General features: G+C 40.8%; 1 protein-coding gene across 13 annotated transcripts in view; it reads left to right on the top strand.

The window, feature by feature from the left end:
* Positions 1–25201, top strand: part of celf4 (CUGBP, Elav-like family member 4) — a 1190565-nt gene that overhangs the window by 813469 nt on the left and 351895 nt on the right. For 8 of the 13 annotated variants that reach the window (XR_015757959.1, XR_015757956.1, XR_015757958.1 and 5 more), the window contains exon 4: positions 21747–21875. The exons of 2 other annotated variants lie outside the window; for them this stretch is intronic. Coding sequence is in view for 7 of the 11 variants with exons in the window: in XM_043685094.2 (XP_043541029.2) it covers positions 21747–21875 (129 nt within the window). In the remaining 4 variants the exon portion in view is untranslated. The remainder of the gene's footprint in view (positions 1–21746; positions 21876–25201) is intronic. 3 more of the 13 variants (XM_043685193.2, XM_043685141.2, XM_087990060.1) reach the window with 1 other exon arrangement.

Below are 25201 nucleotides of genomic sequence, written 5' to 3'. Positions count from 1 at the left end.
GATGGTCAAGAAGACATATAGTAAGCTTACCTTCATTGGTTGGGGAACAGAATATAAAAAGTGGCACATCATTTTGCAACTGTAGAGAACGTTAGTTAGGCAATATTGTGTCCAGTTCTGGATGCCACACTACCAGAAGGATATGAAGGCTTTGGAGAGGGGACAGAAACAGTTTACCAGGATGTTGCCTGGTTTGGAGGGTATTAGCTATGATGAGAGATTGGATAAACTTGGTTTGTCTTCACTTGAACATTGAAGGATGAGCTTTCACTTCATAGAAGTTTACAAAGTTATAGGAGGCATATACAGAATGGATTGTCAGTGAATTTCTCTGAGGGTGAAAATGTCATTTACTAATGAACATAGGTTTAAGGTAAATGGAGACAAGTTTAAAGGAGATGTGAGAAGCAAGTATTTTACACAGAGGGTGGTAAATGCAAGGAATACACTGCCAGAGGAGATGGTGGTGACAGATACAAAAACAACATTTAGAAAGCATCTTGGCAGAGATATGAATACGCAGGAAATAGAGGGGTACAGACTACATCGAGACAAAAGATATTTTTGTAGAATGGCATCACATCTCAGCATAATCTTGGTGGGCTGAAAGGCCTGTTCCTATGCTTTGTTCTTTGTTCTCACCCTCAACAATCAACCTTCTGATGTTGTATCTCTTCCTGGTTTCATTGGACGGCGTGACCACAGCCCAGTCCATGCAGAGGCAAAGTCCTGTCTTACACTGAAGATTCAGCCCAGGATGTTGGATGGAGCTAACACTGTGCTAAATTGGATAGTTTCAGAGCAGATCCAGCAGCTCAAAATGGGGCTGCCATGACAACATAAGAGCATAACAAATTGGAGTAGGGAATCCTTTTGGCTCTTCAAGCCCGCTACATAATTCAGTAAGATTATGGCTGATCCCAGTTGCCTTAACTCTAATTTCCTGTCTGCCATCCCATTAGGTGTTGTGGGTCATCAGTGGCTTGACATATCCCTCACTCCACCACTACTACCAACCCTGGATGAATGTAGAGTGCAGGGCAACATGCCAGAAAAAGGTCATGCAGCATGTTGAGCTGGAACATTCTTTCTTCACTGTCAGTAAGTCGAAAATAATGGGTTTACTGACCCCACATGGAGTGCAACAGTTCAAGAAGACAGCCCACCACCACTGTTTCTCGAGAAGTTAGGGATAGAGTTGTAGAGTTTTACCATTTCAGTAACTCATTCATACTGACCAGATATCCTATGTCCATCCAGTCCCATTTTCCAGCATGTGACCTATATCGCTCTAAACACAGTTCCTATTCATATACCCACCCAGATGTCTTCAGATTGAAGAGATGACCCTTTAGAACTGAGATGAGGAGGAATTCCTTCAGAGGGTAGTGAATCTGTGGAACTCATTGCCATAGAAAGCTGTAGAGGCCAAGTGATTTAGTGCTTTTAAGACAGAGATAGATAGGTTCTTGATTAGTAAGGGGATTGAAAGTTAAGAGGAGAAGGTAGGAGAATGAGATTGAGAAACATATCAACCATGATCAAATGATGGAGCTGACTTGATGGGCCAAATGGCCTAATTCTGCTCCTACATTTCATAGTCTTTGCTCTTCTTTACATACTAACAAGAAATGCTGACAGTGCTTTTAATTACCATGTTCATCACGGAATAAAACTATTCAATGCTCCCCCAAGAATGAACTTTAAGGCCTGGTGCAAGGCTGCCAGTCATTAGTATTGTATCCGTTGCTCCTGATGCGGCCTCCTCTACATTGGGAAGACTGGAGCCTCCTCGCAGAGCGCTTTAGGGAACATCTCCAGTACACCCACACCAATCAACCTCACCGCCCTGAGACCCAACATTTCAAATCCCCCTCCCACTCTACCGAGGACATGCAGGTCCTGGACCGCCTCCACCTCTGCTCCCTCACCACCCAATGTCTGGACGAAGTACGCCTCATCTTCCGCCTCAGAACACTTCAACCCCAGGGCATCAATGTGGACTTCACCAGTTTCCTCATTTCCCCTCCCCCCCACCTTACCCTAGTTCCAACTTTCCAGCTCAGCACTGTTCTCATGACCTGTCCTAACTGCCAATCTCCCTTCCCACCTATCGGCTCCAGCCTCCCCTCTGACCTATCACCTCCATCCCAACCCCCGTTCACCTATTGTACTCTTTGCTACCTTCCCCCACCCTCCTCTCCTACCTATCACCTCCATCCCCACCCCCCTTTCACCTATAGTACTCTTTGCTACCTTCTCCCCAGCATCCCTCCACTCCCTCATTTATCTCTCCACTCTGGAGGCTTCCTGCCTCTATCCTGATGAAGGGCTTTTGCCTAAAATGTCGATTTTCCTGCTCCTTGGATGCTGCCTGAACTGCTGTGCTTTTCCAGCACCACTCTGACCCCAACTGCCAGTCATTAAAGCTGATCCTTCTGCAGATGCTGTGAGATTTCCAGAGCATTTTAATAACCAATCCTCACTTAAATGCAGCAAGTAAATAGCCTGCTCAAAATGGCCATCCCTTGGCTGTAGTAAACCTTTTGTACAGTAAACAATTTCTGTACTCAAAATTGAAGCTTTACCATATGCAGAAATCAGAGGTAAATTGTTAGTTTCTAATCAACAATTACTAGCAGGCCTTGAGGTTGTTCTTCTGTCACACAGCTAAGTTCCATTTTGCTTCTGCTCTTATTGATTAGAACATCCTCACGAAATGCTGTTAAAATGACTTCAAAACCTTTCCTAACCATTGAGAAAGGCAACTGTTCACCACTTTTCCTTTTCTCCAGTCTGAGATCATTGAGGCCAATTGTAATATCTTCCAAATTCATTTTGGCTGACACCAGCTAACTCAACACACACCAGCAATCAAACTTGGGACCTTCCTGATTGGTACAGCTCAGTTACACACCAGATGGTGTTGCTGAAAACCTGAATCCATCCAAGATTTTTTTCGGTTTGTAGCATCAGTTACTCTCATATAGAGATTGAAACATTTACTTTGAAAAGATTTGATACATTGGCCAGAATGTACTTGCACAACGACACAATGTGAAGATTTAATAATGATATCCCTTTGTAAACTGAGCTGTATATTTCTGTCTTAGAAATATAGTTAGAAATGTAGTTAGATAGTGAATAGATAATCTTCTGATCACAATAAGATGAAAATACAAAACAACAGTTCAAACCAGCTTCAATGGAAGCTTCATGTAATAATTTGTTTAGAAGATTTCAAGGGATGTGGACATTACTCATTGGGCCAGCCACACTTGCCTTTATTGGTCAGTGCATTGAGTTTGGGAGTTAGGAGGACATGTTGCAGCTGTACAGGACATTGCTTTGGCCAGTTTTGGAATACTGTGTTCAATTCTGTTCTCCCTGCTGTAGAAAAGATGTTGTGAAACTTGAAAGGGTGCAGAAAAGATTTACAAGGATGATGCCGGGATTGAAGAGTTTGAGCTATAGGGGGAGGCTGAATAGGCTGGGGCAATTTTTCCTGGAGCATCAGAGATTGACTTTATAGAGGCTTATAAAATCATGAGGGGCAGGGAAGATATGTAAGGTCTTTTTCCCACTGTAGGGGAGTCCAAAACTAAAGGGTTTAAGGTGAGAGGGGTAAGGTATAAAAGGGATCTAAGGGGCAGCTTTTTCACACAGAGGGTGATGCGTGTACAGAATGAGCTGCCAGAGGAAGTGGCGGAGGCTGGAATAGTTCTAAAGGGTCATCTCTTCACTCTGAGGCTGTGCCCTCAGATCCCAATCTCTCCTACTCATGCAAACATCTTCTCCATGTCCATCCTATCCAGATCTCTCAGTATTCTGTAAGTTTCCATGAGATCTCCTCTCATCTTTCTGAACTCCATCGAGTACAGAATAGTCACTTAGGTGAGATTCCAAAGATACAGCTAAACCCCAAAAGTGTCTGTCTGCACCTTGAAGAAATTGAAAAAGAAAGGAAATTGGAGTGGAAGAGAATGATAGTGCTTTATCATTTTTTTTTTGCAAAAGTTCAATAACATAGGCATTTTAGTATCCATAAGATTCAACTTCTATTCCTGATTCATGGCTATTTCATTGACAAAAATGTCAAATGAAGAATAGAGCTGCTCAGAGACAGAAACATGCATTAACAAAGTTTTTCCCTACTATGGAAGAGCTGTTCAATGTAACAAGCTTTTGTGTTGCCTAGAATGTAACACCTTCTGCTCATTCTCCTTAGCTCTTACATGTTTTCATGAAACTCTGCCATTTCATGTTAGAAAGCACTGTACAAATGTGTTTGATGACAAAAGGCTTCAGCCAAATGGGATGTGTTGCAGAACAATCAGGCATCATGCCACTATGATCTGATACAGTAACTGACAGGAACGTCCGAGTGTACAGTGGTTTCCTGAGGTGTAATACCTCATGGTTTAGGTGAAAGGGACACAGAGGGAACATCTGCCCATCAATTTACAAGTACTTCATGAAAAACCATTTGGGTTTAAATTAGTAATGTGATCTTAAATACTGGAAACTAATTTCCCGTAAGAGTGCTCTCATGGGTCAAATAATACAATCCAGGTTATAAAGTCAATTATTATGGCCTGGTAATTACTGTTAGCAATGTTAATTTATGAGTTCTCAATGCACATGTATCAACATTGCTTTCCTACTTCAAGGAAAGTGTTAACCCATTTATTGTGATGTGCTGGCATCTCTACGAAAATAAAAGAGACAAGAATCTGATTGAAATGTGTTCAATGTCAAAAGTTCATTTGATATTATTGCTGTCAGTAATTTCCAAGCTCAAGACTACACCTTTGAATTTTCCATATTCTGTTAATCAATCTTGAATTTTCAATATTCAGTTAATCAATTAGTTTTGAGACAGTCTCAGGATTTTGAAAATAATAATCTTGGACAAAGGTAATGTGGGAAATGACTTGTAGGGGTCCTTTCTGATAGATCTCCATATCACCCATCCTTTGCCAGAACTGTGTCTGTCTGGTCTTAAACCTTTCTGAACTGTACACCTTCAATGGCATAGCTGCTTATATAATTCTATACTCTTGCATCAAAAGTTATTTAATGTTGTTGGGATTAGAATTGAAACTCTACAATGTTCAAGCCCTCAATCAGGTAAAGGAACACTAAGCATCTGATTGAGAATCACAATCACCAGGCTAAATATAACTTGATGGTTTTCCCAGAAAATGTTCTACATATAACCCATACCTGCACAAAGATGCATTAATATTGTAAAATAATCTAAAAGAAAGGTGTGCATTCCACAAAAGAAAGTTGTAGGAACCTGCTGAATTAATCTTTTCAGAAGTATAGTCAAAAGAAAATGTAATTATTCAAATGTTAAGAACCTTGGAAAAATTAATTCTGCATAATTTTTTTGTGGGTGTTCATGTGCCAATCTAACCTCTTCATTGTTCTTGCACAGTTCCAGCTTTTGATGGCAGTGGGGGAGGGCTAGTTTTCACAATATGCTGGTGGAATTTTGCTTTAATTTACAATCTAGCAGGAATGTGAAAGGAAATTAGTACAGTAATAAAGCAAAAGAGGGGGAAAGTTGAAGTGCTACTGAATTTTAATGCAATCAGGAAAGTTGCCGAGGCAGCCACAATAAAGTAATGAAGAATGTAATCAGAGATTGTGAGGGGAGAAGGTGCAGGAGATATTGAATCTGGAATTTAAATTAGATAACATATAATTCCATTTCAAAGAAGGAAATGGAATTTTTAAGCATGGTAAAGAGGGATTAACTGAATGCAAGTTTCATCAGAGCGAAAGACCTTTGTCTTTTGTGATTCTCTTTTTAATCACACGGATTAATTTGAGGCAGTTAATGTCTTTTCAGTTATGGACACAATCTGGTAGCTGGGATAGATGTTATGAAGATGACAAAAGATAATACCAGGGCAGCAAGCTGTCATGGAACATTTCAATTATTGTTATTGACAGCTCAGAAAACAGACAGAAAAAGAATACTTTTACTAAGAATGAAATGACTCAGACTGGACTGCTGTTGAGATTCAGTTTTTTTCTCATGATAACATCAAACGATATTCTTCGCTCAAGTTCAGCAAATGTTGTTTAATTTATGCACCAATATTGTGCACCAGTAAATCGCAGATGTGTGTTTTCTGAGGTGTGCTGCTATCTTTATTTTTAAATGAGTTGATATCACGACAGCCGAACTACACTGATTCATTCTTTTCCCAGAACGTAAATACTGTGGACTTACCTTCCTTAGACTGTTTTCCTTCTACACAAATAACCTTTAATTACGCAGTTACCTAAGACAACATATACTTGCTGTAGAGTGTGTGCAGCAAAAGTTCACCAGGCTCATTTCCAGAGATGGCAGGTTTGTTGTATGAGGAGAGATTGAGTGCAGGGCTTGTGTGAAGTGGAGTTTGGAAGAATGAGATGGGATCACTTGGAAGTATATAAAATTGTAACAGAGGTGGACAAACTGAGTTTAGGGATGGTGTTTCCCAGAACAAGGGGTATGGGGCAGACCATTTCAGCCTGACATAAGAAATTTATTCACTCACTCACTGTGTGGGATTCTCTACCACAGAAGGTTGTGGAAGTCCAAGTCACTGAATTTATTTAAGAAAGAAATAAACAGACTACTAGAGACCAACGGTGTCTTGGGGAGAAAAAGGGTGTATGGCGTTGAGATAAAAGACCAATCAAGATCATGTTGAATGCCATACTCCTGCTCTTGTTTTCTGAGTTTCTGGGTTTCACTTTTTTAAATCACCTGACCATAACTTGCTGTCTTGCCTCAGTTATTATTCTACTTGATAAAATAATTATATTTTTACATAACATATTTTCACTCATAAAAAAAGACCTGAGCATATTTACCAATGTTGTAGTCATTAGTTAAACATGATCTATATCTCGGCCATCTTTTCCAGTTATAATTAATTTGATCTGAATTGGTAGACCTGCGCTGTGGGAAATCTCTTACATTTCCCCGACAAGCCGGTCATAATGTGTGCTCCCCTGCAAATTGTTCAGTCAACAGTTAAGGATCATCTGTACAGTAATTCTGTTTCATTATGTAGTTGAAACCATTGCAATCCATCGAAGCAGCTCCTTCAGTCAAAGGGTGACCACTCTACCTTTGTATACTTTGTAATGACGTCCAAAGACAAATCGAGCTAATTGTAGCCATCTTTTCCTCTTTTAATTATCAGGAGGGTGAATGGCATCTGTAATGAATAGTTTTAATTTTTTTTAGACAATTTGCCTACTGTGTCCTCAGAACATTTATAATGGTGATGAAGTTGTAGTACACAGCATGAAATGTCGTTGTTGTCAATCTGCTCTAGTAATTGATCTGTTCCCATTAACAGATAAAATATTACTAAATAATTTACATCACTAAGAGACATTGCACATTTCCATTCCCTTTTTGTATAGCACTAATAAGTAGTAACTATTTAGAAAAATCAGTTGCAGAACAGTACACAGAAGAGCTTTTATTTGAGGGAAAACTTTATTCCAAATGCCTCAGAAACCCAGCAATTGAGACATGTATAGTGAGGTGAGTAAGCATATTTGTCAGAAATCATTTTACTACTGTTATCTCATCATTCATTCTGTTCCATCTGATACTCTCATTATATTGTTCCATTTTCATGCATAATGCAATAATTGTTACAAAATGACTGCTCTGATAACTGCACTAAGTTTTAATGACATTTGCATAAAATCTAATGCAGCTCAACTCCATAGTAGGTTTTCATTTGATTTCAAAAACAAATGGGATAAATGATTAACTGTGGTCACCACATTGTGAAATACACTTTACCTTCAAGTATTCAGAATAGTCTTACAGCTGAAAGCCAACTGACAACATGTGTGGTCAGAGATGCTGATCGAGGATTGAGCTGATCAATCACACAAGGACCACTGATTCCATGGCTAGTGACACAGAATTTCTTTGGTGGACAATCAGACTCATTAGCAATGTATCTATATTGTTTTGTGACTTTAATTTTTTTCTTAAACTTCTTTGAAGAATTAAGAATCTACATTTGGTATAATAATCCTTAACTGTATTGTGTTCTAAAACTTTCAAATGCCATTTAATAATGTTGCATATGAAAGACTGCCTGCTAAATTCAAAGCTGATTCAAGCGGAAATCAGTGAATATCTGTTCCAAAGCTGATGGTGGCTGGAATGAGAGTACCAAGTGTGTTGCTCCAGACCCAGGAGCAAATGGTGCAATGCTCCATTCAAGCAGCCTCTTTAGGACTCTGACTGGTGCGAGACAATGAGAAAAAAAAGGAGACAGTCTCACACATTGAATGTGCTACAGAGATAAATCATGAAAATCTGGGATGCTGAATTATGAGAAAAGACTGCACAACACGAAGCTATTCTATTTTGGAAGGAGGCTTCTGCAAGTCTTCCAGAAAGACATTAGATTAGATGGAATCTTATAAGGTTCTGAGCAACACGGGCCATGGCAAGTCATATGGCTTTATCTTGCAACAAGTGTGGCGACACCCATCTCAACATCGAAACCATCTTGCTCCACCTTTCATGCTCACCACAAATGATATGGTGAGATTCTGGCTAGGCAACAGCAAGATGCCAATTGACAGGGATTAACAATTGTTAAACACTATGGTAATGCCACGACTCACCTCATTAATATTCAGCCAGGAAAGTGATGGCTAGTGCTATTATTACTGGACTGTTAATCCAGAGACTCAGATAATAATCTGGGGGCTTGGGTTTGAATCTCACCATGGCAGATAGTGGAATTTGAAATCAATAAGAAAAATCTGGAAATTAAGAGTCTAATGATGGCCATTGTAGATTGTCAGAAGAACCCATCTGGCCCACTAGTGTCCTTTAGGGAAGGAAACTGTCATGCTTACCTGGTCTGGCCTACATGTGACTCCAGATCCACAGTAATGTGGTTGACTCTTAAGTGCCCTCTGGGTAATTAGGGATGGGCAATAAATGCTGGCCTAGAATGTGATGCCCACATCCCAAGAGTGAATAATTTTTTTAAAAACTCACATTTTTCCAAAAGCTTGATGTCGGGGTATAATATTTACCCACTTGATGGAGAATAATATGATCCAGATAAAGGAAAATACTCAGGATCCGGTTCTTCCACTACTGTTTCATTTTTATTGTGTGTAGTTTTTGTCTCTGTACCTAAGGAAGAATGTTCTAGTTATGGAGGCAACAATGGTTTACCAGACCAGTTCCTGGAATGGCAGGACTGATGTGTGAAGAGAGATTGGATCAGTTAGAACTGTGTTCACCTGGAGTTTAGAAGAATAAGAAGGCATAGAACATAGAACATTACAGCGCAGTACAGGCCCTTCGGCCCTCGATGTTGCACCGCCCTGTCATACTAATCTGAAGCCCATCCCACCTACACTATTCCAAAAGTACGTCCATATGCCTGTCCAATGACGACTTAAATGCACTTAAACTTGGCGAATCTACTACCGTTGCAGGCAAAGCATTCCATACCCTTACTACTCTCTGAGTAAAGAAACTATCTCTGACCTCCCACCCTTCTAAGCCTCATCCAGGTCGTTTATAAAAATGACGAACAGCAGTGGACCCAACACCGACCCTTGCGGTACGCCGCTAGTAACTGGACACCAGGATGAACATGTTCCATCAACTACAACCCTCTGTTTTCTTTCAGCAAGCCAATTACTGATCCAAACTGCTATGTCTCCCACAATCCCATTCCTCCGCATTTTGTATAACAGTCTACTGTGGGGAACCTTATCGAACGCCTTGCTGAAATCCATATACACCACATCAACCGGGTTACTCTCATCTACCTGTTTGGTCACTTTGTCAAAAACTCAATAAAATTCGTTAGGCACAACCTCCCCTTCACAAAACCGTGCTGACTGTTCCTGATCAGATTATTCTCCTCTAGATGATTAAAGATCCTATCTCTTATAACCTTTTCTAACACTTTACCAACAAATGAAATGAGACTCACTGATCTGTAATTACCAGGGTTGTCTCTACTACCCTTTTTGAACAAGGGAACCACATTTGCTATCCTCCAGTCCTCAGGCACTATTCCTGTAGACAATGATGATTTGAAGATCAATGCCAAAGGCTCAGCAATCTCTTCCCTTGCTTCCCAGAGGATCCTAGGATAGATCCTATCCGGCCCAGGGGACTTATCTATTTTCACACTCTGCAGTATTTCTAATACCTCTTCCTTGTGAACCTCAATCTCTTCTAGTCTAGATGCAAGTATCTCTGTATCTTCCTCGCCAACATTTTCATTTTCTATAGTGAACATTGTCGACAAATATTTATTTAGTGCTTCCCCTATCTCCTCTGACTCCACACACAACTTCCCGCTATTATCCTTGATTGGCCGTAATTTAACTCTCGTCATTCTTTTATTCCTGACATACCTATGGAAAGCCTTAGGGTTAACCCTGGTGGAGTACACCTATCCCTTTCCATCACTAAAGTAAACCTGACAGAATTGTGATCACTGTCTCCAAAGTGCTCACCTACTTCCAAATCTAACACCTGGCCAGGCTCGTTACCCAGTACTAAATCTAAAGTGGCTTCGCCCCTTATAGGCCTGTCTATGTCAGGAAGCCCTCCTGCACACACTGGACAAAAACTGACCCATCTATAGTACTCGTACTGTCGTATTCCCAGTCAATATTTGGATAGTTGAAGTCCCCCATGACAACTACCCTGCCTCTCTCACTCCTATCGAGAATCATCTTTGCTATCCTTTCCTCTACATCTCTGGGACTATTCGGAGGCCTATAGAAAACTCCCAGCGTGGTGACTTCTCCTTTCCTGTTTCTAACCTCAGCCCATACTATCTCAGTTAACGACATCCTTTCTACAACTGTAATATTGTCACTCATCAACAATGCCACACCTCCCCCTCTTTTACCATCTTCTCTGTTCTTATTGAAACACCTGAATCCCGGAACCTGCAACAGCCATTCCTGTCCCTGCTCTATCCATATCTCCGTAATAGCCACAACATCGAAGTCCCAGGTACCAACCCACGCTGCCAGTTCACCCACTTTATTTCGGATGCTCCTCGCATTGAAGTGCACCCACTTCAAACCAGGTTCTCGCTTGCCAGTGTCAGATACTTGATTTTGGAACTCCCTACTCTCATCCTCTTCTGTACCTGTCCTACAATTTTGGTTCCCATCCTCCTGCTGTATTAGTTTAAATCCACCTTAATAGCTTTAGTGAATTTCCCACCCAGGATATTGGTATCCCTCTGGTTTAGATGAAGACCATCCTGCTAGTAGAGGTCACACCTACCCCAGAAAGAGCTCCAATTATCCAAAAACCCGAAACCCTCCCTCCTGCACCATCCCTGTAGCCACGTGTTCAACTCCTTTCTCTTCCTATTCCTCACCTCACTAGCACGTGGCACGGGCAGCAAATCAGAGAAAACAACCCTGTTTGTCCTAGCTCTAAGCTTCCATCCTAGCTCCCTGAATTTCTGCCTCAAGTCCCCATCTCTCTTCCGACCTATGTTGTTGGTGCCAATGTGGACCACGACTTGGGGCTGCTCTCCCTCCCCCCGAAGATCCCAAAAACACGATCAGAGACATCACGGACCCTGGCACCCGGGAGGCAACACACCAACCGTGAGTCTCTCTCGTCCCCACAGAACCTCCTATCTGACCCCCTAACTATCGAGTCCCCAATGACTACTGCTCTGCTTCTCTTCCCCCTTCCCTTCTGAGCAGCAGGTACCCCACTGCTTTCCCCTGGTAAGTCATCCGCCCCAACAGTATCCAAAACGGTATACTTATTGTTGAGGGGAATGGCCACAGGGGATCCCTGCACTGCCTACTGGTTCCCTTTCTGTCCCCTAACTGTCACCCATCTGTCTTTTTCTTTAATCTGGGGAGTAACTACCTCTGTGTAAGTCCTGTCAATAAACTATCTGCCTCCCGAATGATCCAAAGTTCATCCAACTCCAGCTCCAGTTCCCTAACGTGGTTTTCGAGGAGCTGGTGTTGGGTGCACTTCCCACAGATATAGTCAGCAGGGACACTAGTGGTGACCCTTACTTCCCACATTCTGCAGGAGGAACATTCCACTGCCCTAAACTCCATTCCCACTCTTCTAACTCCCAAAGTGACTACTCAAAAAAAGGATTAAGAAATAAACTAGTTACCTTACCTTGTCAATCTGGCTCCCACAATTTTTTTTAGGTTAGAGGAGGAGGATAGATGGGAGACACTACCCGAGTAGTGTCTCGGGTAACGCAACCACGCAAATATAAACTGTTCTACTTACCCTTTCCAGAAGTCCTTTGCTCGCTCCTCCCTTGCTGGCCTGAAGGTAAGAAGTTTAAATATACTTACCGGCCTTCCCGACAATCACCTCACACCAACAGCACCTCCTCCCGGCTCCCGGTTCCCGCCTCTCGCTGCTCTGAAGTGGGAGCATCTCATAAAAGCCTATTAAATACTAATAGGACTGGACAGGGTAAACACAGGGGGATGATCCCTCTTCCTGGAGACTCCAGAACCAGGGGTCAAATTGAAAGATATATGCAATTTTGCATTTAGATGAGGAGAAATTTCTTCACCCAGACAGTAGAGAGCCTGTGGAATTCCCTGCAACAGAAAGAGGTTGTGGACAAAACTTTCCATGTTTCCAGGAAGGAGTTAGATGCAGTTTTTAGGGCTAAAGAAATCAAAGACTAAAGGGCGAAAGCAGAAAAGGTTCTGAGTTAGATGATCAAGCATGATTATATTGAATGGTGCATTTGGCACAAAGAGCTGAATGGTCTACTCCTGCTCCTGTTTTCGATGTTTCTATGTTTCATCAACCACAGAGACCAGACTCTCAAAAATTAAATACAGGAGTGTTCTCTACCCATCAGTACCAACAATCAATGCATGGACCAGTCAATGCATCCAAAATGATAACCATGCCAAGAGAAGCATAAAATAGCTTTTGAACAGCCCCAACTCCTCCTCCTCAATTCTTCCTCCAGTAATATGCCCCTCTCCATGAGCTGTTGCCTCACAGTTCTAGAATGTTGATAATTCTGCAGTCCCTTGTCCAAATGGTCATCTATTATATGGTGGATGATATCACGGTTGAGCCAAGCCCAGTGGTTGCCTAAAGCTGGAATCGCAAGTCAATGATCGAGGATGCAAAGTCTGCCTCCTGTTCCTTCGACTAGCCATTAACACACTATCCTGTTGTTACCAACTGAGAGCAAAGAAGGACTTTGCTGAAATCAGTTTATTTACCCCAAAAAATGGGCTCTTCTTTCTCTGGATGCCTCAGTATTGCATCACTTGTGTTTTGTGCAAAGGCTTTCAGGGTGTATAATGCCTCTTATTAATGTCCATTAAGTTTATGTAGGTTATTTTCTCATAAATTGCGGTCTTACAATTCCCTGCCAAAACTGTAAGTAATGGTGTGTTAACTATCCTGTTAATTTTCTGCTAATGTAAATAGCTAACTCCAAGCCGCTTGAAATCTCATCTATTATTGAAATAAGAAGCTGCACTTTTTCAAATAAATCAGCTGTCCTTGGAGGGCTTTGAGTGATGTAAGGGGAAGCACTGTCAAGGTCCCTACTTGCTTGTCTATCTCCTGTAGCATTTTGTTTTGAACAGAGACTGACCTTTGGAGGCTAATCATTAGTCGAAGGATTCTCACCCAGCTCAGCAGCATAATTCCAGGTCTGTATGTCCTACTGCTTGGAGCTGTGGTGTCCATTGGAAAGTTCACAGTGGTTGCTCATTATCTTTTACTGACGGTGGCTAAATGCATGAAGAAATGTTGCTGCGAAGGAGGAACAGAAGGAGCTGGAAAATGTGTATTTGTATTTCTTGTACCTGCTTTCCGCTAGTAATTGTACGTCTGTTTCATAAAGTTCTAACCACCATACCTTTTGTTCCACTTATTATGAAGTCACTTTAACTCCAGCAGGTAGATGAGGCAAATTAAGACCGAATCTGCGAAAGAGAAACTGGTGCATACCTATCAGCCATTGAAATATGAACCCTGATAATCTGACACTATGATCCATTCGGTGTGTGACGAGTATAATCAATATTGACCAAAATGCTAACTGTAGAAAGTAAAAGAAACAAAGAAACTTCCTTTGAATTGCTCTTTATACTTCTATTGAAATTGCAGATGTATTTTCTTACTTTCTGTTGAAATAGCTGTTGATGTATTTGCAGCTGCTCTTTAGTTTCTTGAGATAGATCATGTCACTGGCAAGATCAAAAATTTAGATTGTGCAACGCCAATGCACAATCCAATGGGCTATTCCACAAGGCAGGTCAAGGGTCTGGCTGTGTGTAATAAGTCCCAACATATTTCTTTACTGTTACAAGGGAATCCAGAAAAAAAATGGGAGGGCAAATTAAGGCAAGCCGCACATTAACAGCTAGGTGCCTTTTAGCTTCATAATAGGATATTGTACTGGCCTTTGGATACCACCCACTATCAGCGGGGAGTTGGGCACCAATCCTTCTCTCCACATTGCATCAATTGGCCTATCTAATTATTAGTGGTACAGGATAAACTACCAGAGAATCTGAACAGGAAGAGGCCCTTTTGTTTTCATGACTAGGCATTCCTTATTGTATTATAGTATTACCTAGTTAAGCAAAATTCCTATCATCAGGGTAATATCAAATTTATATCCATCAGGACCTTGAGCAAAACTAACTTTTCAGCTCTCCTGCTCCTCGGATGCTGCCTTTTCCAGCACCACGCCTTTTGACTCTAAATTTCTCCACCCAAAGATAATGGAACATTATCAGGTTGTGTGGATCTAATACAACTCTAATGTTAACTCTTTTAGAACCATTAACTTGCACAATATAAGAGAAGAGAAATTTTAAAAAGTCAGGGAAAGTCAGTCTAAGCGATTACTCAAATATGAACTTAGTCTGATCATACCAAAACCAATAGTGTTGTTACATTATCACTTGACATTTAAAACATAAACCCAGGACTCATTCACAGAGACAGATGATCAAAATAAATCTGTCATGGCAAAGTTTTGTACCCAAGCCTGCGAGAAATGATAAAATTAATGTGTGAATACTTATTCCAGTTTCAGTGCAATTCCAGTGTCATTGTTCTGTTTTTTTTTGTTTTGCCAATCCTTAAGGAAAAAAAAACTTCCTGTACAACCAGCTGGGTAAAAACTGGACAAGTCATGAGAGAAAAATCTTTTGGGTTATTGGTATACCTTTAATTTGCATTCATACAATGTAACCTTGCTGTTAGCTGTGGGGAAACAGAATACAAGAAAGAAAAGGGTCACTGGATCCAAAGTGTTGGCTCTGCTTTCTCTCATTAGATGCTGCCAAGCCTGCTGAGTTTCTCCAACAATTTCTGTTTTTGTTTCAGAATACAAGAAAATGTGTTAATTAACTATCTGACTGGATAGGAAAGATGTTTCTTTCTTCCCAGTCAGTTACTTTTCCAATGGCCAATTGAGAATGCACAAACTAAGACCTGATCCAGCTTGGTAGTAATGCCCCTCACTAGAAAATAGTCTGATGGTGCTGATTGTTTAAATTCACTTGACGAATGGCTATTCATCCAGTGAGCTATTGATGCCAATGGAAAATACCTGAAGCACTGAGGAAGAAAACTGAGTAAGGAGAATCCAACTGAAATTATTGCGAATACTATGTCCTCGTATAAGACCATAAGACAAAGGAACAAAATTATGCCAATCGGCCCATCAAGTCTGCTCTGCCATTCGATCATGACGGATCAGTTTTTCAATCCAATTTTCCCACTTTCTCCCCATAACCATTACACTTTCTCTTGGCAATCAGTCACTTATCTAACTCTATTTTCAATATACTTAATGACATAGCCTCCATAGCCTTCTGTGGCAATGAATTCCACAGATTCACTACTCTTTGACTAAAGAAGTTTTGCCTTATCTCTGTTCTAAAGGGTCTTCTCTTTACTCTAAGGCTGTGCCCTCAGGTCCTCCATTCTCCTGCCAATGGAAACATCTTCCCAACTTCCACTCTGTCCAGGCCGTTCAGTATTCTGTAAGTTTCAATCAGATCCCCCCTTCACCCTTCTAAACTCTATTGGGTATAGTACTAGAGTCCTCATTTATTCCTCTTATGTTAAGCCTTTCGTTTCTGGGATCATTCTCATGAACCTCCTTTGGACCTGCTCCAGGGCAAATATCCTTCCCGAGGTATGGAGCCCAAAATTGCACACAACACTGTAAATGTGGTCTGACCAGAGCCTTCTAAAGCCTCAAAAGTACATCCCTGCTTTTATATTCTAGTTCTCTCGAGATGAATGACAACATTATATTTGCCTTCCTAACCACCTACTCAACCTGCAAGTTTACCTTAAGAGAAACCTGGACTAGGACTCCCAAGTCCCTTTTTTACTTCAGATTTCTGAATTTTCTCTCCATTTAGAAAATAGTTCATGCCTCAATTCTTCCCACCACAGTGCATGACCTCACACTTTTTCACATTGTACTTGATCTGCCACTTCTTTACCCACTCTCCTAACCTGCCCAAATCCTTCTGCAGCCTTCCTGCCTCCTCAATACTACTTTCCCTTCCATCTATCTTTTTCTCATTTGCAAACTTAGCCAGAATACCCTCAGACCCTTCATCAAGATCATTAATGTATGAAGTGAACAATTGTGTTCCCAATATTGAGCCTTGCGAAACACCACTAGTCACTGATTTTGATCCTGAAGAGGATCCTTTTATCCCCACTCTCTGCCTTCTGCCAGACAGCCAAGCTTCTATCCATGCTGGTCCCTTGCCTATAACACCATTATCCCTTATCTTACTCAGCAGCCTGCTGTCTGGCACCTTATCAAAGGCCTTCTGGAAGTCCAGATAGATAACATCTATTGGCTCTCCTTGACCTAACCTGCTTGTTTCCACCTCAAAGAATTCTAGCAAATTTGCCAGGCATGACCTCTCTTTGATGAAACCATGCTGACTTTGCCCAATTTTATCATGCACTTCCAACAAATCAGAAATCTCTTCCTTTGCAATGGACTCTAAATCTTACCAATGACTGAGGTCAGGCTAATCGGCCTGTAACTTCCCATAACTTTTGCCATACTCCCTTCTTAAACAGGGAGGTTACATAAGCGATTTTAGAGTCACAAAGTCACAGAGATGTACAGCACAGAAACAGACCCTTCAGTCCAACTCATCCACACCTACCAGATATCCTAAATTAATATAGTCCCATTTGCCAGCACATGGCCCATATCCCACTAGACCCTTCCTTTTCATATACCCATCTAGATGCATTTTAAATGTTGTAATTATACCAGCCTCCATCTCTTCCTCTGGCAGCTCATTCCAATCCTCTGGGACCCTCCCTGACTCCAATGATACCTGAAAGATCACTACTAAAGCCTCCACTACCTCCTCAGCAATCTCCTTCAGAAGTCTAAGGTATCGTCCACCTGGTTCAGGTGATTCATCCACTTTTAGACCTTTCAGTTTTTCTAGGACCTTCTCCTTGGTGATGGCCACCATATTCATGCCCCCCGACTCTCTTGAATTGTTGTGATATTACTCGTGTCTTCCAGCATGAAGACTGATGTAAAACACTGACTGTAGTGCTATGTTGTCCAAGGTTTGTGTATTAATAATCACTTATTTTGAGAATGGTCTTTAGAAAGGCTATAAAAATGAAATAGAAGGATTATACTAGAGCTGAAGACCATAAGGACTGCAGATGCTAGAAGTCAAAGTCAATAGATGTGAAGCTGGAAAAACATAGCAGGTCGAACACCATCACGGGAGCAGCAAAGTCAACATTTCATGCCAAAACTGAGTCCTGACGAAGGGTCTAGGCCCAAAGTGGTGACTTACCTGCTCCTTAGATGTTGTCCAACCCGCTGTGTTTTTCCAGCTTCACACTAGAGTACGGGGATAAGCTAGAGTTTCAGGAGCATTGAAGCAGTAACTCTATGTTGAGTACTAACCAGCAACAAATTTGAGTGAGTTTATTACTATTGAAAGATTCATGACAAAATGATTTTTCTATTCCTTTGATTCTGATTAGAGCACAAAAACAAGTGAATAAGTGAATATTTTAAGAAAGCAATAAATACAGTAGAGTGCATAATCGAGGGCCGAAGGGCCTGTACTGTGTTGTAATGTTTTATGTTAAACTTACAATTCTGTTTTTGATTTAAAAGTATTACTGAATTAACAAATGTATTATGATAGTTTGTATCGACAATGGTTTTTAAATGTGACAAGACTAACTTTTATTATTTTTGTGCGGTCTTCAGTGGCTAAGCCAGTGTTTATTGCTCATCCCTAATTGCCCTTCCTCTACTATAGAAGAGTAATTGTGGTGTATCTTCATACCATGGTAGGATTTCATCACCAAAGCTTATGGCTCATGACAATGACGGAATGCCAAATTGGGATTTATAATCGATCTCCGGTTCAGACAGGCTGATCTTCATTTCTCTCGTTGTTTAGTTTTCTTTGAGGTTAGCTTAAACGCAGAAAAAAAAGCACAAAAGCAAACAGTGAAAGAGAGGTGGAAGAGAAAGAAAGCCTTTGCAGTTTTCTATCAAATCTATTAAAGTGTCTGCAGACAAAAATACAGCAAATGACTTTGGACATATAAATACTTGACTGTGCTTGCATATCATGAGTCATAGTCACAATACATATTTTAGTTGTACATTACTCGTGGCAAAATATATAAAGACTCAGTAAAAACTAATTTCTCCTTAAATTTGCACTTTATATCTGTAAAATGATTAATAATTAATGCTAGGCTTTGCACCATTGTCAGAGTTGCAGAAATCAGGCTCAACGATGTTCGTGCAGAAGCTGCTAATTCATTATTGTAAAATTGTTACAGTGTTGTTACATTATTTTATTCAATTGCATCTGTTTCATGTACACTTCATTACCATTAATGCAAATTTTGTTGATTGCTTGCCGTTCCTTACTACTGTAATTTAACTGAAATAAGCTGCAGGGCATATACACATTAAAAGAGCTCCAGCTGTGGTTAGGGGTATATGCAGTGCTTTTCTTTAAGTATTCTGTCCAATTCTAATTTCCCTGCAGTAACTGGATTTGTGTGGTTGAATTGAGATGAAGAAGAGTATATCTGATAAAGTGACTGTGGGTTCACTTGTGAATCTACATTTTAAAAAATGGGTTTACTCAAATTGGTAGGTAACATAAATAGTTTTGGAGCAGAAAGTTTTTGGTGTGAGATAGCAATTTTATGTGCAGGGTGTGCTCTACCTATTTTTGCATAGAAAGAGAATTGAAAATGCATTTTAATTGCAGCAGTTAATTTGGCCAAACTGCATCACATTCTTGACTTTGAGGATATATTTTTCAAAGATCCAATCGTTGCACAGGTCCAAACATCTGGTGCAGAGATAAGACAATTGCCAATTGTCTAATGTATCATTGTGTAAATCAGCTTCGCTGATCGCTCACTCTTTGGTCTCATCTCACCTTGTGGAATTTGCCTTCTAATATAAAGGAGAGAGAGCGAACTTGAGAATATCAAGATGTACTGTTAAGTATATATGTTGAATTAATAGGAATAAAACTAAATCTATGAAATGTGAAAATGTGAAAATTTCAATTTGCATAGTCAATGCATTGACAACTGTAGCTGATCAATTCTAAATGTTACAAGATTCAAATTGCAATGAGATACAGGACATTGTTGAAACTTTATTGCTGGAACAGCACAGCAGGTCAGGCAGCATCCAGGGAACAGGAGATTCGACGTTTCGGGCACAGGCCCTTCTTCAGGAATGAGCAGAGAGTGTTCAGCAGGAGAAGATAAAAGGTAGGGAGGAGGGACTTGGAGGAGGGGAGTTGGAAATGTGATAGGTGGAAAGAGGTCAAGGTGAGGGTGATAGGTCGGAGTAGGGTGGAGGCGGAGAGGTCAAGAAGAAGACTGCAGGTCAGGAAGGCGGTGCCGGGCTGGAAGGATCCGGCTGAGACAGGGTGGGGGGAGGGGGGATGAAGAAACTGGTGAAGTCCAAGTTCATCCCCTGCGGTTGGAGGGTTCCCAGTCGGAAGATAAGACGCTCCTCCACCGACCGTCGGGTTGTTGTGGTTTGGCGGTGGATGAGTCCAATGACCTGCATATCCTCGGTGGAGTGGGAGGGGGAGTTGAAATGCTACAGGACATTACAAACTGCTTTGACCAACATAACTGCAGTAGATGCCTAATGAGAGGAGGTCTTGCAGCATAATGCTAGCATTTCTGCTTTTGAGCCAGAAACTTCAAGACTTGATGGTTATGGAAAATGCATGTGTAACTTGGCTAAACAAGTTCATTATCAACCTGTAAGTCTTTCCATTACACCAATGGCCAGGACTAAGAGCAGGAGAATCTCATGGTCAGCCCCACCTCTTAAATGTGATACCTCTTAAGCCTCTGTCAATAGGCCAATGACTTGTTCCAGGAAAATCCAACTATGGAAACAGACCAGCATAAAACAGGAAAAGAAATTGCCCAATGATTCATTCAGGTTATCTGTTATCAAGTACGCGAATGACACTGACCAGAAAGACTCAAGTTTATTCCTCAGTCCATAAGTGTTAGCTGACTTGAAGTGGAACAAGAATAATAGAACAGTGACTTAATTTTGCCTTAACACCTATTTGGGAGTAGGAAAGAGCACTTGGGACAATCCACAACAGTGTACAGTATAGTCCTATAATTTGTTTAATGACCATGCATGCATGATAACTGAAGGGGGGGACATGTTTACATCCTGCTGTGTAGCAGAGCAGTTTAGAAAGAACATTGACTTGCAGCTGTCACAGTATAACAACACATGCACATGGGCCTCATAGAGGCCCCTATACTCTCAAGGACGGGTAACAAAGGTCACCAGATGCAGGCCTAGATAGCAACACTTATATCAAATGACTAAATTTTTTAAAAAGTCAAGTTGCCTTATATTAACCATTGCCAAGGATTATTGAATAGTTAACGTGACATTAAGATGCCTGAGAGTGTCTTTGGGACAGTATTCAGGTGCTTGAGAAAGGGAGAAATTTGACAGTAATAGTCAGTGGTAAATAAAATATAACTGTTCCTTGGATTTAAAAAAAAAGGTTGGGGAAAAACTCTGTTAATGTAAAGTGTGGATCTGTTACTCCTTTACTGCCTTTACAAGTCTATCTGCTTGTGTGGACACTGCTGCCATCTTAAGACAGAATGAGAAAGTGAATCAAGCACTAACTGAGTTAGCAGAAACTGAATTAGTGGAATACATTTTCCTTTGCAAATGTGAGGTACACAAACACAAGGATTTAAATGAAATCATACCTAACGTAAATTCCAAACAGTAATGTGTGTTTTGGTGTCAAGTCAAGAAAAAAAATTGCTTTACACTAAAGATGCTTCTGATGAACTATCTTAAAATATATCAAACAGACATTATAATGTATTCAGCAATAATATTTTGTTTGTGAATGCCTTTTTTTATAACTGACATATTTATATGGAGAAATCTCTAATTTGTATATATATTTCATATGATTAAACAGAAATGGTCACACCATCTGTGTTTTAAAGTGAATATTTCCCAAAACAAAATGGTAAAGAATGACAGGATAGATATATTTGAGATGCAGGATTTTTAAATGATATTACTAAATGTAATAGCGTGAACCAGCAAGGATTTGGTAAGCACCTTTAACTTTTGTTCCAGAAGACAGAAAATTGTTTGTGGGCATGCTGAACAAGCAACAGTCAGAGGAGGACGTTCGCAGACTATTTGAAGCTTTCGGTAACATTGAGGAATGCACAATCCTTCGAGGGCCTGATGGAAATAGCAAAGGTAAGACAGCATTGCTTCAGTGTAAAAAACATGCCTTCTAGCAACTTAACAACTTTCTTACAGCAACAGGGTGTGATTTAAACTAGACCTCAGAATGGTGATGGGTTACTTGATGATGCAGATACATTCTTTTTAGTATTTAAACAATATGTTATTCTCTTGCCTTTGACCGTGAAAGAATTGTTGTTTCATAAAGCAAAAATATTTAAAAGGCCAATGTTATCTGAGAACAGGGAAATGTTAATGATTAAAATCGAAACAAAAGGGCCATAATCAATCCACAGAGTGTATGAAGATGTTTACCTGACACGAATGAATCATTCTATTTGCCACAGTTGAGTACTTCTCAACCATTTGATGGATCGTGGGTGGACTGTCTTCATTTCCTCTTCCCCTGTGTGTCTCCCAAAGTTGACAAACCTTTCTTGTCCACAATTCCAGAAGCACTTCCATGTTCAATGGATGTTCTTTAATCCCATGCCTTGACAGTGAGCAATCGTATGCTGCTCAACAATACCTGGCATCATGGATTGGGGTTTCCCCATGCTCATGTCTAGATATTTACTGATCACCCTGTTCAGAGATGTCATTATACACCTCTGAAGCAGGTGGAATCTGAACCCAAACCTCCTGGCTCAGAGGTAGGGACACTGTCACCATATCTCATGTGTATACTTTCTAGCTGGACAGTAATCACAAGCAGGAACTTTTGCCGATATTGTTTTTTTCCCAGTTCTCCGAGGGAAATTGAACTCAGTTTTTCTCAATTTAGTAGAAATCAGGAATGGCTCTGCAGTGTACCAATGAGTACAGTAATGTCGGAACATCTGTTGGCTATTCAGTCATTTGAGTCAATTCCACCATTCAAATAGATCATAATTCATTTCATCCAATTTTGACCTATATCCTTAGAGAAAATATAGACCTTTCTCATTGGTTTAATTTCTTTGCATGGCTAACTTGACTCGAGTGTTCATAATTTTGTATCTGGCAGGCAACTGGACTAAAGCTCAAATTAATTTTAATCTAATGGCAACTCTCCATTAAATTGATGACCATATGACCATAAGACAAAAGGTATAGGAGTAGAATTAGGCCATTCAGCCCATCAAGTCTGCTCTGCCAATCGATCCTGGCTAATATTTTTCTCAATCCCAGTTACCTGCCTTTTATATAGTAAATGGAAAGGTCCTGGGGAAAATTGATGTACAGAGAGATCTGGGTGTTCAGGTCCATTTTACCCTGAAGGTGGCAACACAGGTCAGTAGAGTGGTCAAGAAGGCATATGGTATGCTTTCCTTCATCGGATTGGGTATTGAGTACATGAGTTGGCAGGTCATGTTACAGTTGTATAAGACTTTGGTTTGGCCACATTTGGAATACTGCGTACAGTTCTCATCGCCACATTACCAGAATGATGTGGATGCTTTGGCAAGGGTGCAGAGGAGGTTCATAGGAAGTTGCCTGGTATGGAGTGTGCTAGCTATGAGGAGAGGTTGAGTAGACTGGGATTATTTTCATTGGAAAGAAGGAGGTTGAGGGGGACCTGATTGAGGCCTACAAAATCATGAGAGGTATAGACAGAGTGAATAGCAAGGAACTTTTTTCCCAGAGTGGGGACTCAACTACTTGGGGTCACGAGTTCAAAGTAAGAGGGGATAAGTTTAGGGGAGATATGTGTGTAAAGATCTCCATGCAGAGGATGGTGGGTGTCTGGAATGTGTTGCCAGCAGAGGTGGTAGGGGCAGGAACGATAGCATCATTTCAGATATATCTCGACAGATACATGAATGCATGGGGAGCAAAGGGATACAGATCCTCAGAAAATAAGCAGTAGGTTTAGATAGAGGATCTGGATCGGCGCAGGCTTGGAGGGCTGAAGGGCCTTTTCCTGTGCTGTAATGTTCTTTGTTTTTTTCCCATAATCCTTGATTCCCTTACCAATTAAAAATCTATCTATCTCAGTCTTAAGTATACTCAATGATTAACTGCACTCTGGCTGAAGAAATTTCCCATCATCTCAGTATTAAAGGGTTGTCCCTTCAGTCTGAGGCTGTGCCCTTGGGTCCTAATGGAAATATCTTCTCCATATCCACCTCTTTCCAAGCCTCTCAGTATTCTGTAAGTTTCAATCAGAATCAGATGAGCTTTTGGGAAGAGGGACTGGAGGCAGCGATATGTTGTAAGAAGTTGTCTCTGTAGTAAATTGCATAAATTTAACTTTAAAGAAAATACATTCTGCAAACATGAAATAACTCCATAAGGGCCAGTATTCCATCACCAAGTCTCCCTTTATTTACACATGTATAGGACTTGGCACTGGTCTGGCTTCGTCAGAGCCAGCTCTCAGAGTGAACAGAACCGCTGACACTCCTGTTTAAATCTGTCAGCCAGGGCTCCCCGATTGAACCAGGTTAACAACCCCAAGCAGGGAACTCATATTCTATGAGTCCACTTGGCTGACCTTGCTACAATCACTACGACATGGAAGCAGACCTGTTGGTCCAACTTGTCCATACCGACCACGTTTCCAAAACTAAACCGTTCCCACTTGTCTGTTTTGTGGCCCATATCCCTCTAAACCTTTCTTTAGACCTTAAGTGTGTCTGAATGTCTTTTAAATGTGACTGTACATGAATCTACCGTTTCTTTTGGCAGTTCCTGCCACATACAAACCATCCTCTGTGTGAAAAAGTTGACCCTTAAGTCCCTTTTAAATCTTTCCCCTCTCACCTTAAAAATATGCTCCCTAGTTTTGAACTCACCCACCCCAGGGAAAAGGCCTTTGCTATTCACCTTATGAATGCCCTCATGATTTTATAAACCTATAAGGTCACCCCTCAACCTCCTATCCTCCAGCAAAAAAAGTTCAAGCTTACTAGCTTATCCTTATAACTCAAACCCTCCAGTCCCAGCTACATACTTTTCTGAACCTTCTCCAATTTAATAATATGCTTCCTCTCGCACAGTGCCCAGAACTATACACAGTACTCCAAAGTGGCTTCACTGATGTATAATCTCCCCTACTCGACATTTGGACCAATGAAGGCAAGTGTGTTAAAATGCTTTCACCCTGCCATTAGCTCTGTAAGCCCTGCCTTTGCTTGTTTTACCAAAATGCAATACCTTGCATTTGTCCAAACAATGTCAATGAAATGCTGTATAATCTAGTTGATTATAAGAATGAGAATACTGAGAGCCAGCAGCAATATCTTACATGTTCAATTATATATGTATGTACAAACGTACATACAAATAGAAGCAGCTATAAGCCATTCAGCCCCTCACGTCTGCTCCAGCATTCCGTAAGATCTCGGCTGATCTGA

The sequence above is a fragment of the Chiloscyllium plagiosum genome, unplaced genomic scaffold (genome assembly GCF_037043375.1).
Source record: "Chiloscyllium plagiosum isolate Xiang-an unplaced genomic scaffold, Cpla_swu_hap1 HiC_scaffold_1, whole genome shotgun sequence".
Taxonomy (NCBI): domain Eukaryota; kingdom Metazoa; phylum Chordata; class Chondrichthyes; order Orectolobiformes; family Hemiscylliidae; genus Chiloscyllium; species Chiloscyllium plagiosum.
Note: the sequence above shows the minus strand (reverse complement) of the source record. Positions and strands in the feature narration are given on the sequence as shown.